The sequence below is a fragment of the Salmo salar genome, chromosome ssa09 (genome assembly GCF_905237065.1).
Source record: "Salmo salar chromosome ssa09, Ssal_v3.1, whole genome shotgun sequence".
Lineage (NCBI taxonomy): Eukaryota > Metazoa > Chordata > Actinopteri > Salmoniformes > Salmonidae > Salmo > Salmo salar.
Window position 1 is genome coordinate 123431201 of NC_059450.1, and position 19347 is coordinate 123450547.

Sequence of the window (19347 nt, forward strand, 5' to 3'; positions counted from 1 at the left end):
TATTTATTGCCTTTCCTCCTCACGCCATTTGCACACACTGTATATATGCTTTCTACTTTCTATTGTGTTATTGACTGTACGGTTATTTATTCCATGTGTAACTCTGTGTTGTTGTCTGTGTCACACTGCTTTGCTTTATCTTGGCCAGGTCGCAGTTGTAAATGAGAACTTGTTCTCAACTAGCTTACCTGGTTAAATATAGGTGAAATAAATACATTTTAAAAAGTAGTTGTTTTGGGTATCTGTACTTTACTTTTGATATTTTTTACAACTTTTGCTATTACTCCACTACATTCCTAAAGAAAATAATGTACTTTATACTCCCTACATTTTCACTGACACCTAAAAGTACTTTTGAATGTTTAGCAGGACAGGAAAATGGTCAAATTCACACACTTACCATGAGAACATCCCTGGTCATCCCTGCTGCCTCTGTTCTGGCAGACTCACTAAACACAAATGCTTTTTTTGTAAATTATGTCTGAGTGCCGTCTGGTTTGCTTTAAGGCACAATTCAAGATAAGTGTTTCCAATGATAGCATTGTGTTCATCGTGTGATTTTAACCAATTATGATTAGGCATTGCCTACTAATTGCCTACTAATTGTCTACTAATTGGTTGATGATGTCATTGGAAAGACTTATCTTCCTTTATCTTTTTTTACTAGAAAACATATAAACGTACCATTTTCACATATGTTGATGTTAAGGTGGTACTGGAGATGATGAAAATATAAGTTAAAACATTGCAATGTTCCTTTAATATAAGGAATTTGAAATGATTTATACTTTTTACTTTTACTTTTGATACTTAAGTATATTTTAGCAATTACATTTAATTTTGATACTTAAGGATATTTAAAACCAAATACTTTAAGACTTTTACTCCATGAAGGTATCTTTACTTTTATTTTGACGGTTGGGTACTTCTACCACTGCATACAAGTAACTGCCAAAATAAAGGAAACACTTGAGTAAATGAGGGATACAAAGTATATTGAAAGCAGGTGCTTCCACACAGGTGTGGTTCTTGAGTTGATTAAGCAATTAACATCCCATCATGTATAGGGTCATGTATAAAAATGCCCTGTTGCCCATTATTCTGACTACCGTGGCTGGAAGACGAGATCTCAGTGTCTTTGTGTCACGACTACTGCCGAGGGCGGTTCCTCTCCCTGTTCGTGTCGTCACTTTGTATGTTGTGTGGTACACGTATTTTGGACTTCGGGGTTATTGTTTCGCCCTGTTGTGTTTGGACATATTTCCTCGGTTTTCACTACTTATTAAATTACATATTGTACCAAACATTTTCCTGCTTCCTGCACCTGACTCCACACCCACGAAGCCCAAAGTGTTACAGAAGCCCGCACCATAGAAATGGAGTCAGCAGAAGCAGCCACCACCCCTCTACCATCGATGGAGGAACGGGTCCTCCATCACACCACCATTCTCCATCGGAATGGGTCAGCCATGGACCAGATGATGGAGAGAATGGATTGATGGGAGAGGAGTGGTCTCCTCTCTTCACCTCCGGTTCACCCGACGAGCTCACCTCCTCCACTCCCTTCCCCGTCTGGATCTGGGGCACTACGTCTTACGCCTCCGAGGGAGTATGATGGAGCAACGGCAAGGTACCAGGGATTCCTATTACAACTTGAATTATACCTGGCGACCGTGAGGCCGACTCCCTCGGGGGAGGAGAGCGTGAGCCTCCTCATCTCCTGCTTGACGGGCCAAGCATTGGAGTGGGCCAACGCTGTGTGGAATGGACCCGATTCCGCACGAAACAACTACCCTGAGTTCACCCGCTGTTTCAGGGCCGTCTTCGATCATCCCCCGGAAGGAAGAGCGGCGGGTGAACGACTGTTTCACCTTAGGCAGGAGATAAGGAGCGCGCAAGATTTTGCCCTAGAATTCCGGACTTTGGCGGCTGGAGCTGGGTGGAACGACAGGGCCCTAATAGATCACTACCGGTGTAGCCTCAGGGAGGACGTCCGCAGGGAGCTAGCGTGTCGGGACACTACACTCTCCCTAGATGAACTGATCGACATGTCTATACGACTGGACAATCTGCTGGCTGCCCGCGGGCGTTCAGAGAGGGTCCTGTCAGTTCCAGCTCCTAGCCTGCCTGCACCCATTCCTATGGAGCTCGGGGGAACTGCGTCAAGGGGAACCGGAGGAGGGCGCCCCTCCTGCACCAATTGTGGTCGACGAGGACACACGGCCGACTGGTGCTGGGGGGGTCCCTCTGGGAGTCGAGAGGGCAGGCAGAACACTCCTCGTTCATCCCAGGTGAGTCAGCACCACACTCATCCAGAATCCTCTGTTGGTCACGTGTTTGACTTAATTTTTTTCCTTGATTTTGCTCCCTTTTCCCAGCATAAGGCGCTAGTCGATTCAGGCGCAGCTGGGAACTTTATGGATAGTGGACTAGCCCTTAAGTTGGGAATTCCGCTGGTACCGTTAGATTCCCCTTTCCCCGTGCACTTCTTAGATAGCCGACCATTAGGGTCAGGGCTGATCAGGGAGACCACGGTCCCACTGGACATGGTAACGCAGGGGAATCATAAGGAACGAATTAGTTTCTTTATTATCGACTCACCTGCGTTTCCAGTGCTGCTGGGGGTGCCCTGGTTAGCTAGTCACAATCCTAAGATTTCGTGGAATCAGGGGATTCTCCAGGGATGGTCAGAGGAGTGTTCAGGTAGATGTCTAGGTGTTTCCATCGGTGCCACGTCGGTGGAGAGTTCAGACCAGGTTTCCACTGTGCGCATTCCCCCTGAGTATGCCGATTTGGCTCTCGCCTTCTGTAAAAAGTCGGTGACTAAATTACCACCTCATCGACCGGGGAATTGTGCGATAGACCTCCAGGATAACGCTGCGCTTCCTAAGAGTCACGTATACCCATTTGTCCCAGGAGGAGACGTTGGCTATGGAGACATATGTCACGGAAGCTCTGGGGCAAGGGTACATTCAGCCCTCCATTTCACCTGTCTCCTCGAGTTTCTTTTTCGTGAAAAAAAGGGGGGAGGTTTGCGTCCGTGCATTGATTATAGAGGTCTCAATTCTATCACAGTGAGGTTCAGTTACCCCCTACCTCTCATTGCTACCGCAGTGGAATCATTTAACGGAGCGCGTTTTTTCACGAAACTGGATCTCAGGAGCGCTTATAATCTGGTGCGTATTCGGAAGGGGGACGAGTGGAAAACCGCATTTAGTACTGCATCGGGCCACTATGAGTACCTCGTCATGCCGTATGGGTTGAAGAATGCTCCAGCCGTCTTTCAATCTTTTGTGGATGAGATTCTTAGGGACCTGCACAGGCAGGGAGTGATTGTGTATATCGATGATATCCTTATATACTCCTCCACACGCGCCGAGCATGTGTCTCTAGTGCGCAAAGTGCTTGGTAGACTGCTGAAGCATGATCTATACGTCAAGGCTGAGAAATGTGAGTTCTTCAAAAAAGCAGTTTCCTTCCTGGGTTATCGCATTTCCACCTCAGGGATAGTAATGGAGTGTGATCGTGTTAATGCCGTGCGTAATTGGCCGACTCCCACCATGGTGAAGGAGGTGCAGCGGTTTTTGTGTTTTGCCAATTACTACCGGAGGTTTATCCGGGGTTTTGTCCAAGTTGCGGCTCCCGTTATCAGTTGAAGGCGCTGTTCACTGATGCGCCCGTGTTGGCGCACCCGGACCCCTCTTTGCCGTTCATAGTGGAAGTGGACGCATCCGAGGCTGGGGTGGGTGCCGTTCTATCACAGCGCTTGGGTGCGCCACCAAAACTCCGCCCCTGCGCTTTCTTTTCTAAGAAGCTCAGTCCGGCGGAGCGTAACTATGATGTGGGAGACCGTGAGTTGTTAGCTGTGGTTAAGGCTCTGACTGTGTGGAGACATTGGCTTGAGGGGGCTAGACACCCTTTTCTCATCTGGACTGACCACCGGAACCTAGAGTATATCCGGGCAGCCCGGAGACTGAATCCGCGTCAGGCAAGGTGGGCCATGTTTTGCACCCGATTTCAGTTCAGGATGTCATATAGACCAGGCTCTATGAACATTAAGGCTGACGCGCTGTCCCGCCTCTATGACACTGAGGATAGGCCCATCGATCCTACTCCCATCCTTCCAGCCTCTAAGCTGGTAGCACCAGTAGTATGGGAGGTGGACGCGGACATTGAGCGGGCGTTGCAAATGGAGCCTGCGCCTTCAAATTGTCCTACCGGTCGTAAATACCTTCCGCTTGGTGTTCGTGATCGATTGATTCGATGGGCTCATACGCTACCTTCGTCGGGTCATCCTGGGGTGGCGAGGACAGTGCAAGGCCTTAGGGGAAAGTACTGGTGGCCCACCTTGGCTAAGGACGTGAGGTTTTATGTCTCTTCCTGTTCGGTATGCGCCAAGAGCAAGGCTCCTAGGCACCTTTCTAGAAGGAAGTTACAACCCCTCCCCGTTCCACAATGGCCGTGGTCTCACCTGTCGGTGGACTTTCTTACCGATCTTCCCCCGTCTCAGAGGAATAGCACGGTTCTGGTAGTTGTGGATCGGTTTTCTAAGTCCTGCCGTCTCCTCCCGTTGCCCGGTCTCCCTACGGCCCTACAGACTGCGGAGGCTCTATTCACCCATGTCTTCCGGCATTACGGGGTGCCGGAGGACATCGTCTCTGATCGGGGTCCCCAGTTCCCGTCCCATGTATGGAGGGCGTTTATGGAGCGCCTGGGGGTCTCGGTTAGCTTGACCTCCGGTTATCACCCCGAGAGCAATGGGCAGGTGGAGAGAGTGAACCAGGAGGTGGGTAGGTTTCTGCGGTCGTACTGCCAGGACCGGCCAGGTGAGTGGTTGAGGTATTTACCCTGGGCTGAGGTGGCTCAAAATTCACTCCGCCACTCATCCACTAACATGTCGCCTTTCTAGTGTGTGTTAGGCTACCAGCCGGTCCTGGCACCATGGCATCAGAGTCAGACCGAGGCTCCTGCGGTGGAGGATTGGGTACAGCGCTCCAAGGACACCCGGAGAGCTGTGGAGGAATCCCTTAAACAAGCAGGAGAAAGGCAAAAGAGGAGCGCTGACCGCCACCGCAGTGAGGCTCCCATATTCGCACCGGGAGACAGGGCCTGACTCTCGACCCGAAACCTGCCCCTCCGCTTGCCCTGCCGGAAGCTGGGTCCGCAGGGTGTAGGGCCCTTCAAAGTCCTGAGGAGAATAAACGAGGTGTGTTATAGATTAAAACTCCCTTCTTATTATCGTATTAACCCCTCGTTTCATGTGTCTCTCCTCAGGCTGGTGGTAGCTGGTCCCCTACAAGACGGTGAGGTGCCGGAGGTCCCTCCGCCCCCTCTGGATATGGAGGTGGGGGGGTGGGGGGCCTGCAGTACCTCGTGGACTGGGAGGGGTACGGTCCAGAGGAGAGGTGCTGGGCCCCAGTGGGGGACATACTGGATCCATCATTGTTAGTTGATTTCCATCCGGATCGCCCTGCGCCTCGTCCTCCGGGTCGACCTCGAGGCCGGTGTCGGCGCGCTGCGGGAGCCGCGCGTCAGGGGGGGGTACTGTCACTACTACTGCCGAGGGCGGTTCCTCTCCCTGTTCGGGTGGCGTTCGGCGGTCGTCGTCACCGGCCTACTAGCTGCCATCGATCCCTTTTTCGTTTTTCTGTTAGTTATGTCTTTATGAGTTACACCTGTTTCCCATTAGTAATTCGTTTTATTATTTAAGCCCGCCTCTCCACCTGTACTGTGTGCGGGCTTGTTATGTGTCGTCACTTTGTATGTTGTGTGGTACATGTATTTTGGACTTCGGGGTTATTGTTTCGCCCTGTTGTGTTTGGACATATTTCCTCGGTTTTCACTACTTATTAAATTACATATTGTACCAAACATTTTCCTGCTTCCTGCGCCTGACTCCACACCCACGAAGCCCAAAGTGTTACACTTTGAAAGTCACCAGTCACCAGATGTTAACTCAATTGACCACTTAGGAGATTCTAGGAGATTCTAGGAGATTCTGGAGAGGTGCCTAAGACAGTGTTTTCCACCACCATCAACGAAACACCAAATATTGGAATTTCTTGTGGAAGAATGGTGTCGCATCCCTCCAATAGAGTTCCAGACCCTTGTAGAATCTATGCCAAGGTGCATTGAAGCTGTTATGGTGGCTCATGGTGGCCCAATGTCCTATTATTAAGATGCTTTATGTTGGTGTTCCTTTTATTTTGGCAGTTACCTGTAATAAGTGGCAGAAATAATGCTGTGGGCTGGGAAGTGACTAATGGAAAATATTGAGAGGTGTGAATCGGAGAGTGAGTCCCATGTCAAATTTTTGAAAATACAACCAGAGTGTAATTTTACACTGAGCAACATGAGCCTACCATTGAGTTGGGCTTCTTAAGCCCAGGTTTCATTGAAAACAAAAGGTATGTGTCCAGTGTAGCAGGCCTGTTTTGATGACTGGTCAAGTGTAGTATTACCCATAGATCTTGGTTGGATTCCAAGGTATTGCATAAGTATACGTTTCATAGCTGTGCCCCAGGCCAAACAACCTGTGTCTGTATTCTTCTGAGTCATACATTAGAGAGTCTAGTCTCAACCTGAGCCTCTCCTTAGTCCACACCACTGTACCTGCAGAGGATGTCTGGCCTGAAGTAGTAGGCTCCAATTAATTCATTAATTAAGGGGTTTTAATAAGCTTCTCTAGATCTATCTACCCTTCCTTGTTCATTCAGCTATACATCTAACCATTTATCCATCCATCCATCCATCCAACTATCGCTGATTCATCCATCTATCCAACCAACCTCATTTATCCATCCAACCTATTAGCTGAAGCAAGCCCACATATTTCCTTTGGAATATAAGTGTTGGCAGGCCTGGAGCTGTCCATGGTAACTGATCATGGCTATTGCCAAGCAGAACCCTGGAACTGAACTGTGGGTTCCTATAGAGTGGCAGCCAGATAGTGGAAGTAGAGAGTGCAGTATGGAGACATTTTTGGAATGAACTTGGCGGGATTGTGACACTGTATCTACATCTTTGCTACTTCTGTTGATCTGTAATTGAGCCTGCCCAAACAACAGGGCAGCCTGTCTTTCTGTGTGCGTGGTGTAAATGGGTTACTGTCAGTCAGTACGAATAACCTCATTTTGTTCAGCAGATAAAATATGTACATAGTGGAGGATTCAGCCAGAAGACTGTTAGATGGTCTTATGAACAGAGAAGGGAATAGGCTGGAACAGAAACAGAGAGGAAGACAGGAACAGAAACAGAGAGGAAGAGAGGAAGAAGGATAGATATAGAGAGAGAAAAAGGAGAGTAAGGGAGAAATAGAGAGGGATGAAAGAGAAAGGCAGAGGGAGGGAGAAATAGAGAGGGATGAAAGGGAGATAAATATTGAGAAGGGGAGAAAAAGGAGAGGGGGAGAAAGAGGGTGTCAAAGTTAATGAAGACAGAATGCAGGAGCTTGCAAAAAGGCTCCACTGAGAGTAGAGGATGATAACTGCTCCCAGTACACAACCAGTACTGTATTTTCAATGCAATGCAACACACACCAAAATTATTAATTCAACCATGTTTCTCTATTATTCCACCAGCTCTCTTTACTGCTTTTCTTCTCATCCCCCCCTCTCCCTGTCTCTGTCTCTCTCCATCTCTCCCTATTTATTTATTTATTTTTTTTTACATATTTTGCATATTTCTCTCTGCTCTTTCTCTTGGTTCAGCAGTGTTTCAACTCTTGAGCAAAGGACTCTGATGTACTCAGACACTCAGAGCGGTTTGAGCACTGTGCTGAGAAACTCAATGTTGCTTTAGACCAAAGGCAACAAAAAAGGAAAGCATTGCTTTAACACAGTTTCTTGGGACCAGTGAGTGAAAGATACCAACTTTTCACTCTCTATATTTCACACACACACACACACACACACACACACACACACACACACACACACACACACACACACACACACACACACACACACACACACACACACACACACACACACATTTTAAATACTTTATTTGAATCCACAACTCACATTACATTAAAAAAGGATTCAAACATTTCAAAGGTCTTTGCATGCATTGACAATTAAGGATACAGAAAGCACCTTCTTCTCCAAACAGCTAGGCTGCCCATAACAGATGGAACAGACCAATACCTAGCCGATTGCTTTGCTTATGTAAGGACCGACACCGGGGATCAAAAGCAGGTACGGGGAGTCAAACATTTAATGAGAACAGACAGGTAACAGGACAGAACCAGCGTCTGCACACAGGTATACAAGGACATATGAAGATTAATGCAGAAGCAGGAAACAGAGCGGGGAACCAGACAGATATAGGGAAGGTACTGACAGAGGTGATTGAGTCCAGCTGAGTCCAATAATCGCTGATTATTGCCTTCCCCCCGCGTGACGGTAGGTGTGCGTAATGGTGACGGCAGGAGTGCGTAATGCTGGGGAGCCTGGCGCCCCCAAGCGCTAACTGCTAACTTGCACCTACTGTATATCTGAGGCTGCCCAATAGTGAAATGAGGGGCTGGTATTTAATGGCAAGAACTGGTAACTGAGAAGTTACAGAAGTGAGTACCTTTTAGGGAGTAAGTACTCAGGGGGAGTGCCTTTTAGGGAATAGTACTACTAATTCAGTACAAAAATTGGGCGGGAATAGTCCACTAAACAGTCTCAGAAGAAGACATAAGACTTTAAAGTGTAGCCTGAACAGTACACTTAAGCTAAACTTCTTCAAGGAAAGAAGGAGAAGACAATCAGAGCACAGCTTCCACAACACTAGAAAGAGCAAACAGAGAAAGCAACAAGGTACACGACCCAGAGGAGCAGCCCAAAGAACCACCCAACTCAGAGGAGACGAAGAGGGCAACAAGAAAGGACAAATTGCCCTTTGTTCTCCTCCATGAGGCCTAACCAGAACCAAGGATCAAAGACTGCCAACAGACTGAGTATACCACTCCTAATGTTCAGATACTGTACATTGACGTATTTTCTTATCATTCACTCTATTCTAAACCTTTTTCTACGATCATTCTCATTATATTTGTAAATATTTAGATTAGTGTAATTGAATGTTGATGGTATAAAATAATTGTTTGTCTTTTATTCTGGTGAAGTAAGCTCCAACTGATTATCAAAGAGTTCATACCTTTAGATAAATCAATTATGACTATTGTTCTAATTATGGTCTTAGAGTTGGTGCTCAAATAACTCATAAGGCAGGTCTTCTTAGAACACAGTCTCTGCCCATAGGTGCCCAAAGTGTCATCAGTTAACTTTTTGTTGTTCCCATGGAACAGTTTACCTCCGATTTGCTTTGCTTAAATACTCCAGGCCACAAAGTGGCAGTAGCTTATTTGGATTGTCTGCTGTAGCTAATGTAAGCTAACTAGCAAGATGCGCTGTCGTTGCTAGCTACATAGAATATGTAGTAAACCCTTGTTGATACTAACCAGATGGCCACAACTAGATAACCAACGTAGCTAGCAACATTATAATTAAATCACGATGGATTCATTTTTTAATGAAGCAGCTGCCTGTTAGCTGTCAATAATTTGTGGAGTAGCTAGCTAGCTTTGTTTTGCTAAATGGCAACGCTAACCGTCAAGCTAACTTTAGCCAGCAAGTGAACTAGCACTGGCAGTATGGGATAATGGAGATTGAACGAAATTATTTCTTCATCATCTTGCTAGATAGCTAGCTTGGTAAAACATTTGGTGTTATTTAGTGTCATGTGCATTGTGCCGCACTTATCACCCCATTCATTTCATATGAAGCGTGTGTGACTGCCTGACTCAGTTAGCAAGCTAAAGTTAGTTAGCTAGCTAACTAATGAGCAGGTGCATAATATCAAACTGAACCTAACAAAAAAATCCTTCAAGCACAAAACTCCTTAGCTAGATGTAAAATATCCATGTCACTTCTGTTGGCCCCCCCACGTGGAGTTTTGTGCTCTCTGATTGTCTTGAAGCCAAGTTCAGCAGGGAAGTATTTTGTTCTAGCAAGAGAAGGAAGGTCCTCCTAAAGTACGTATCGGCAGTCAGTGTGTCTGTACCATAACTGTTGCGTTGTCACTGTTGAGCATGTTCAGCAGATGATTCATTCTGGCAACAGTGTAAATCCATTCGACATTCGGGACACCCAAGCCCCCTCTCTTTTCAGTTTAGAAACACACACACACACACACACACACACACACACACACACACACACACACACACACACACACACACACACACACACACACACACACACACGCATGCTCACACACAATGTAGGCCCTGAACCAGAGGCTAATTCCAATTCACCCTCATGCCTCCCAGCATGCACTGAGTCAATGCACTCTGGTGCCCACCTGTTACTTGACATGACTTGACCTGTCATCATAACATGTCCTGGATGACTGAGTACACATGAAGGGAGATTAAGGAGCATGCAGCTGCTTCACTCTCTCCCTCTTTCATATCTTTCTCTCCCTCTCTTTCTCTCTCTCTGTGTATCTCCCTGTCTTTCTCTCTCTATCTCTCAGTGTGTCTCCCTTTCTCTCTCTATCTCTGTCTCCCTTTCTCTCTCTATCTCTGTGTCTCCCTTTCTATCTCTATGTATATCCCTCTCTTTCTCTCTCTATCTCTGTGTATCTCCCTCTCTTTCACTCTCTATCTCTCAGTGTATCTCCTTTTTTTTCTCCCTCTCTTTCTGTGTATCTTCCTCTCTTTCTCTCTCTATCTCAGTGTATCTCCCTGTCTTTCTCTCTCTCTCTGTGTATCTCCGTCTTTCTCTGTGTATCTCCGTCTTTCTCTCCCTCTCTTTATCTGTGTATCTCCCTCTCTTTCTCTCTCTATCTCCCACTCTTTCTCTCTATCTCTGTGTATGTCCCTTTATCTTAGTGCATCTCCCCCTCTTCCTATCATTCTCTCTAGCTTTTAACCCTCTCTCTCTATTCCTTTCTCTCGCTCTCTTCCTCTGTTTCCTTCTCTCTATGTCTCCTATCTGTGTTTCTGAGTGTGTGTGTGTGGATGGGGTGAGAAGGATCTGGCCCTGCTGGAGATTGAGTGTGACATCAAAGCGAGACCTTTCCACTGTTTAGACACCGGCAGCTTTCCCATCATTATGAAGAGGGCCATGCGGCTAGCTAATTACCCATAATCCCTTGCACAGCATCTTGTGAACCTCGTCATACAATACCTTAGTGTGTGTGTGTGAGTATGTATGCTCATGTAAGACTGTGAGTATGCTCGCATACTTTCGTGTGTTTGTGCACATGGTGTGTGTGTAGATGTATTACCGTCTGAGGTTAGTTCCAATTGCCACTCACTCTATTCCTCTGTCTGACTCCTCTTCCGGTTTAGAAGAGTTTATTTAAAGGGTACCCATTCATCTGTCTCTCTGATGAGATCTTTAAAGGAAGAAAGGCAGGGGTCCAAAGGACCGTGGCCGGCTGAATAAACAGTTTTGATGTTGATGAGGATGTTGGAGTGATGAGGATGCAGTCGGAGGGGTGTGTGTGTGTCTAATAAAATCAAATGAAATTGGTCACATACACAGATTTGTTATAGCAGGTGCAGCGAAATGCTTGTGTTACTAGCTTCAACAGTGCAGTAGAATGTCTTGCAAATACAATACAAAGAATTAAAAAAAAATGTAAACAAGAAATCAAGAAATTACAGAACGAGCCCAAGTAACAACCCAGAGTAGAGATTAACAATTAGAATGAGCATGTGTCAGAATCCAGAAAATAAATACGTGGTGTTCATAGACAGTACATAATTTGGAAAGAAAATGGTATGTACAGTAGTAGCTACATTAGGATGAGCGAGAATACAGTATTGTCATACACAGTGAGTAAACAACAGCATATATGTATGCATTCACTACTGTAAGTCGCTCTGGGTAAGAGCGTCTGCTAAATGACTAAAATGTAAATGTAAATGATATAAACAGAATAGGAGGTGACCAGCGTTCAATGACTCTATATAGATGGGGTATTAGTCTCAAGGTGCAGGACAAAGTACCGGGTAGGTAGCCGGCAAGTGTTGGCTGTTCAACAGTCCGATGGCCTGGAGATAGAAGCTGTTTTTCAGTCTCTCAGTTCCGGCTTTTTATGCACCTGTACCATCTGTACCATCTCTGTCTGCTAGATGGTAGCAGAGTGAACAGACCATAGCTCGGATGGCTGATGTCTTTGATGATCTTCTTGGCCTTTCTTTGACACCAAGTACTGTAAATGTCCTGGAAGGGAAGGCAGCGTGCCCCCGGTGATGCTTTGCTGACTGCCCCACCCTCTGGAGAGGTATGAGGTTGAGGGCGGTGTCGTTGCCATACCAGGTAGTGATGCAGCCTGACAGAATGCTCTCAATGGTGCATTTGTCGAAGTTTGTGAGGGTCTTAGGGGCCATGCCGGATTTCTTCAGCCGCCTGAGGTTGTAGAGGCACTGTTGCGCTTTCTTCACCACGGTGTCGGTGTGGTGGGACCATTTGCTTGTACGTAAGCATTTTACGTTAAGGTCTACACCTGTTGTATTCGGCTCATGTGACTAATGACATTTGATTTGATTTCAGGACCTCGGAGATGTGCACACCAAGGAAATTTAAGCTTTTGACCCTCTCCACTACAGCCTTGTCAATGTGGATGAGGGCACGCTCCCTCTTCTGTCTCCTGTAGTCCACAATCAGCTCTTTAGCCAGGGCTTTAACCTCCTACTTGTAGGCTGTTTCATCGTTGTTGGTAATCAGACCTGACACTGTCGTGTCATCAGCAAAATTGAGTTGGAGTCGTGCGTAGCCACAAAGTCATGGGTGAACAGTGAGTACAGGAGGGGGCCGAGCACCCCCCCCCCAAGGGGCCCAGGTGTTCAGGATCCAAGTGGCGGAGGTGTTGTTGCCTACCCTCACCACTGGGGTTTCAGCTCGTTGGGATATCTGGGACCCAGTTGCACAGGTAGGAGTTCAGACCCAGGGCCCTGAGCTTAGTGACAAGCTTGGAGGGCACTATGGTGTTGAAAGCAGAGCCTTAGTCGATTTAACAGAATTCTCATATAGGTATTCCTCTTGTCCATGTGAGATAGGGTGGTGTGCAGTGCAATGGCGATTACGTCGTCTGTGGATTTGTTGGGGCGGTATGCAAATTGTAGTGGGTCTAGGTTTGTCGGGCAAGATGGAGGTCGTATGGTCCTTGACTAGCCTCTCAAAGCACTTCGTGATGACAGTGGTAAGTGTTACGGGGCGATAGTCATTTAGTTCAGTTAGTGAGGACAACAGACTGGGATAGGGAGAGGTTGAATATGTCTGTAAACACTCCAGCCAGCTGGTCTGCGCATGCACCGAGGATGCGGATTGGTATGCCACCATGAGAGGGTTAACACGCATGAAAGTCCTTCTCATGTAGGCTACAGAGATCGGGAGCCCGCAGTCCTCGTGAGCAGCGGGGGCCCACGACGGTGGCTCTGTGTTGTTTTCCTCGAAGCGTGCGAAGAATGTGTTAAGTTTGTCTGGGAGTGAGGCATCAGTGTCCACGATGTGGCTGGTTTTACCTTTATAATCCGTGATTGTCTGAAGTCCCTGCCACATGCGTCTCGTGTTTGAGCCATTGAGTTGCGACTCTACTATATTCTTGTAATGTCTTTCTTCTTTCTGTTTGTACTCGTCCATGTTCCCAGTCACCTTACCGTGGTTAAATGCGGTAGTTCGCACATTATTTTTTGCGTGAATGACCAACGTTGAACGACGCGTGCTTCCTGCTTTAATTTCTGCCTATGGGCGGGGAGGAGCAGAATGGAGACCTGATCAGATTTGCCGAAAAGGGGGGGGGGGGGGGCGCCTTGTAGTCATCTCAGAAGAGAGAATAACAAGCGTCTTCTCTCCGTGTATAAGGGCACAAGGCGAGACCCAGATGCAGACACAGGAGGCGGATGGTTAGAGTCTTTGTGGTTTATTATTAATCCAAAAGGAGTAGGCAAGAGAATGGTTGTGGACAGGCGAAAGGTCAAAACAAGATTCTGAGTCCAAGAGGTAAAGAGTGGCAGACAGGCTCAATGTCAGGGCAGGAAGAAGGGTCCGGCAGGCAGGTACGGAGTCCAGAAAAAACAGGCAAGGGTCAAAACCGGGAAGACTAGAAAAAGAGAATAGAAAACAGGAGCACGGGAAAACACTCTGGTTGACTTGAAAACATACAAGACGAACTGGCACAGAGAGACAGGAAACACAGGGATAAATACACTGGGGAGCGACACCTGGAGGGGGTGGAGACAATCACAAGGACAGGTGAAACAGATCAGGGCATTCACCGCGTGTAGTAGAGGCGGTGTGTTGGTTGAATTTCGGGACAAATTTCCTTAGATTTCCTTTGCTAATTAAAGTCCCCAGCTACAACAAATGCAGCCTCCGGATATGCGGTTTCCAGCTTACTCAAAGTCCTGTATAGTTCCTTGAGTGCCACCGTGATGTCGGCTTGAGGAGGGGATAATAAACAGCCATGACAATAATCGATGACAGTTCTCTTGGGAGCTAATGGGGTCGGCATTTGATGGTGAGGTATTCCAGATCGGGAGAGCATACGTGCCTGTCTGCCTGCCTGTGTGTGTAATACAGCCTGGAAGAGCAAGGCAAAGGGCTGATTATGGGAGTGTGGGCTGGTGCTTGAGAGCAGCTGTTGATGCACACAGGGGAGACAACTAGGGCCAATAAGGGATCAGTGGATGAGATGTTTGGATGATGCTCTTTACACTCCGGGCGGAGTGGATTGGAGAGACAAGGACTGTAGAGAGGGAAAAAGAGGGAGAACGTCTGCGACTAAAATGATTGCTGTTACCAGGAAAACCTCTTCTAAGTGTTTGTATATCAGCTGCCTTAAGAGAGCGACTGAAAGCGATCAGTGGTTGGATTGGATCTCAAACCAAAGACAATTTTTGAATCAAGCTCTCTCCTCAGTATCCATCAGAAAGGTTGTGACCCCATCGCTGTGTTGGAGGAAGCCATAACTGAGTACAGTGACACCTTCATCATGCCAAACAAAGTCATTACTGTGTGCCGTGACCTCATTAATATGTGTCTTATTACTTCATCAGTGTGCATGGCAACCTCATTACAACGTGTGGTGACTTCTTCATTGTGCAAAGTGACTGTTTGCATCTGCATGACAGCGTGAACTATGTCTAATGAGTTTAGTCATTGTACTGTGCCATTGCTATGCACTTAAACTTTGACCAAATTTTTGCCATTTAGCAGACGATTTTATCTAAACGCAACTTGCACTCATGCGTGCATACATTTTTACATATGGGTGGTCGCAGGAATCAAACCCACTATCCTGGCATTACAAGCACCATGCTCTACCAACTGAGCTACAGCTTTTAGGCTATGTTCCCCATGGAAATACTGTGGATTTGGGTTAGGGTCACCATTACACTAAAAGGGAAAGCAACCTACAATATCTAGTCTTCTCATCAGCATACACTGAGTGTACAAAATATTAGAAACACCTGCTCTTTCCATGACATAGACTGACGAGGTGAATCCAGGTGAAAGCTATGATCCCTTATTGATGTCACCTGTTAAATACACTTCAATCAGTGTAGATGAAGGGGAGAAGACAGGTTAAAGAAGGATGTTTAAGCCTTGAGACAATTGAGACATGGATTGTGTATGTGTGCCATTCAGAGGGTGAATGGGCAAGACAAAAGATTGAAGTGCCTTTGAACAGGGTATGGTAGTACCCTGTCGGTGCCAGGCCCACTGGTTTGAGTGTATCAAGAACTGCAATGCTGCTGGGTTTCTCATGCTCAACAGTTTCCTGTGTGTATCAAGAATGGTCCACCACCCAAAGAACATCCAGCCAACTTGACACAACTGTGGGAAGCATTGGAGTCAACATGGGCCAACATCCTTGTGGAACACTTTTGACAGCTTGTAGAGTCCATACCCCGACTAATCTAGGCTGTTCTGCAACTCAATATTAGGAAGGTGTTCCTTATGTTTTGTACACTCAGTGTATATGGATGTAAATTGTTCACAATGGAAAAGCCTCACAAGTAATGTGTGTGTTATTACCCTGTAGAAGTGTGTTGGGGGTGGGTGGTGTGTGAGTCACAGGGCAGAATAACAGCACAACAGAAGGCAGACAAACATTCTCTAACCGTGGGCTGATATAAGATGGCGTGTGTGTGTGTTTGTGTGTGTTGTATATGACGATGTACTGCTGTGCTTCCCACTTCCCATTCCCATAATGCCACAGCAAACACCTGCCATACGACTCAAAGGAAAACCACTGTGCTGTGGAAGAGGTGAAGACGGCTCCATCTGTTTCCTTCATCTATAGCGGTCTCTCTGTGTGTTCATGTGCGTGTGTCTGCGTGTGTGTCTGTGAAATATAGATGTACGCAAACATCCAACATTCAATTGTATTTTATATTTATATTTGAATATTTTCCTCTGCAGGCAGAAAACCCCCCCACTAGCAGAAACAGGCGAGGAAGGAAGACAAGAACTAAGAGATGCTATTGTCACTCTTCACTGCGCTCAGAAACTTCACTGAGAGGTAAGAGAAACACTCTGCTCGACTGTGTGGGTGTGGATGACAGTCTGCATTGTGTGATTCACTGGATTTGAAATGTTCCAAAGTATCCAGAACACAACCTTTAAGATAAACAACTTAGAAAGCTGTGAGTTTTAGGTGTTCATTATAGGCAAACTTCCTCACCACATGGTGGAGTACTTTCTATGTCCACCTATGGCACTCTCATCACTCTCTGGGCATGATGACTACATTAAGGCCTTCCATCAGTGATGCTCAAATTGAAAATCATTAAACTAAATAATGAGGATTTCTATCAGCTTCATTGAGGTGTCGATTACATCTCACATTCCAGTGTTCGAACTTGTAAACAAGGCTGCATGGGATTTATCTCAATGCGACTCCGTGCAGCCAATGGCAAAGTCAGCTTAAGTATAATGCCGGGATCCATTGTGGATTTAATAGCTCTATAACGCAGTTCCACCTCCGACAACATCAAAACATCAGCTATGCGGATCTGATTGAATTGCCTCCCTAAATTGCCTCCATTCATCATGGACCAGGCAAAGCTACTTCAGGGAGGGAGGGAGGGAGGAAGGGAAGGAGGGAGGGGGGAGGTAGAGAGTGAGAGAGTGAGAGAGTGAGAGAGCGAGAGAGTGAGAGAGTGAGAGAGCGAGAGAGCGAGAGAGAGAGAGAGAGAGAGATGAAAATGATAAGGCCAGCAGTTCTCTGTGCTGAGGCAGAGGTGGGTCATAAAATGCTAATGTCTGCCTCTCTGGATGCCTGTCTGTCGGTTTGCATGTCTGCTGACTGAGCACACAAATCCCTAGACCCAGACCCAGACCTAGACCCAGACCTAGACCCAGACCCAGACCTAGACCCAGACAAAGGCAGGACTAGGGTTGTTGAGGAGGAAGAAGGAAGACTGTGATTATTGTGGACAGGTGTAAGCAGCGCTGATGATGGCACTGATGCCTGTCGGTTCTGTGGGATCATTGGGTAATGGGATGTGAGTATATCGCACCACCGTAGAGAAACAGGAGAAGCAGAGACAGGTGTGTTGATGATAGGCTAACCCACCACTGGGAAAGGGGCCATATCCGGGGAAAGAGGCATATATTTGACTCGAAAATATATACTGTAGATATCACATGGTAATTTCCTTTGTCCCGATATCGACTCGTTCAATATTGACTCATTCAACAAAGGTTATTGAGTTATTTGACATTATTTGTGTTAAAGAAAAACCCCTGCTATTTGATGAGTATCTGATGTCTGATCATTTCTGCTGTCATTTGAGAGACGAGGTACACTATAATCTTAACCAATGATGGTGTTTAGGTCCCTTTCTCCCTGATTGTGACGTGAGTGTGTGATGAGTGACCCCTTCATGTCTGACAGGAAACATTAGCATCAATGTTTGTAGCGTGTGATCCAAGGGAACTGGTACCAACTGCAGGCCCCTGTACCTGCACCTCCGGCTGTATGGAGCAGTGGAGGCTGCTGAGGGGAGGGCGGCTCATAATAATGGCTGGAATGGAGAAAATGGAATGGCATCAAACACATGGAAACAATTTGTTCTACGTATTTAATACCATTTCATTTATTACGCTCCAGCCATTACCACGAGCCCACCCTCCCCAATGAAGGTTCCACCAACCTCCTGTGGTGTGGAGGGAGGGTAGGGGGGTTGTGGATGAGAAGAGCCAGGGGATAGGGCTGCCTGGCAGGATCGGCAAACAGGGTGTTTTGGGGGGAGAAGGGCCTAGTTAGAAGGGTCCCGGGGAGGTTTGGTTGGGTAAGTGCAGGTGTATAATCAGTGTCCTGGGGGCATGATGGGGGATGGTTACAGTAATCAGGAGGAGATGTGACTGGCTGCACTGGGCTCCTGCTCAGCACCAGCTGTAAGTCAGAGCTTGTCCTCTCCCTCATTGTTTTATCTCTCTTTATGTCTTATCTCTCTTTTTGTCTTATCTCTCTTTATGTCTTCTCTCTTTTACTCTTCCCTTCTCTATCTCTCTCGCTCTACTTCGCCATCTTTCTCTGAAATCTTAAAAAAAATGTATTTAACTAGGCAAGTCAGTTAAGAACAAATTCTTATTTACAATGACGGCCTAGGAACAGTGGGTTAACTGCCTTGTTCAGGGGCAGAACGACAGATTTCTACCTTGTCAGCTCTGGGATCCGATCTAGCAACCTTTACGGTTACTGGTCCAATGCTCTAACCACTAGGCTACCTGACGCCCCTCTCTCTGTCGCTCACTCCTTTCTCCTCTGTTTTCTATCCTCTCACATCAGGTTTTATGTGTATCTGTCTAGACTGTTATTGATTGAGGTTTTAATGTCTCCTCGTTGAATTTATATTGGGTTTGCATGTCGGGCAATGAGATGAGTGGGTCTGTGTATAGGTACTAACACTGGCGCTTCGCTTTGGGTCCATCTCTGGTTTAGTGATCCTCTGAAGTAAGTCAAGCTCCACTCGGCTCATATCACAGTTAAGAGTGATGCTTGGACACACACACACAAAAAACACACACACACACACACACACACTCATGCCCCACCCCATCCCCCCACATACACACACACACAATCTCCACACACACATGCCCCGCCCCATCCCCCCCACACACACACACACACACCATCTCCACACACACATGCCCCGCCCCCATCCCCCCACATAACCACACACACACACACACACACACACACACACACACACACACACACACACACACACACACACACACACACACACACACACACACACAGACACAATCTCCACACACCCATGCCCCGGGCCCCATCCCCCCCACATACACACACTCCCTAGCAGAT

General features: G+C 46.8%; 1 protein-coding gene across 5 annotated transcripts in view; it reads left to right on the top strand.

Moving 5' to 3' along the window:
- The first annotated feature begins 16445 nt into the window (after nucleotides 1–16445).
- Nucleotides 16446–19347, top strand: part of sphkap (SPHK1 interactor, AKAP domain containing) — a 63319-nt gene continuing 60417 nt past the window's right edge. For 4 of the 5 annotated variants that reach the window (XM_014213848.2, XM_014213849.2, XM_014213850.2 and 1 more), the window contains exon 1: nucleotides 16447–16530. In XM_014213848.2, coding sequence (XP_014069323.1) covers nucleotides 16487–16530 — 44 coding nt within the window. In that variant the 5' untranslated portion in view covers nucleotides 16447–16486. Of the gene's footprint in view, nucleotides 16531–19347 lie in introns of all 5 variants that reach the window. The other variant, XM_014213846.2, reaches the window with a different exon arrangement.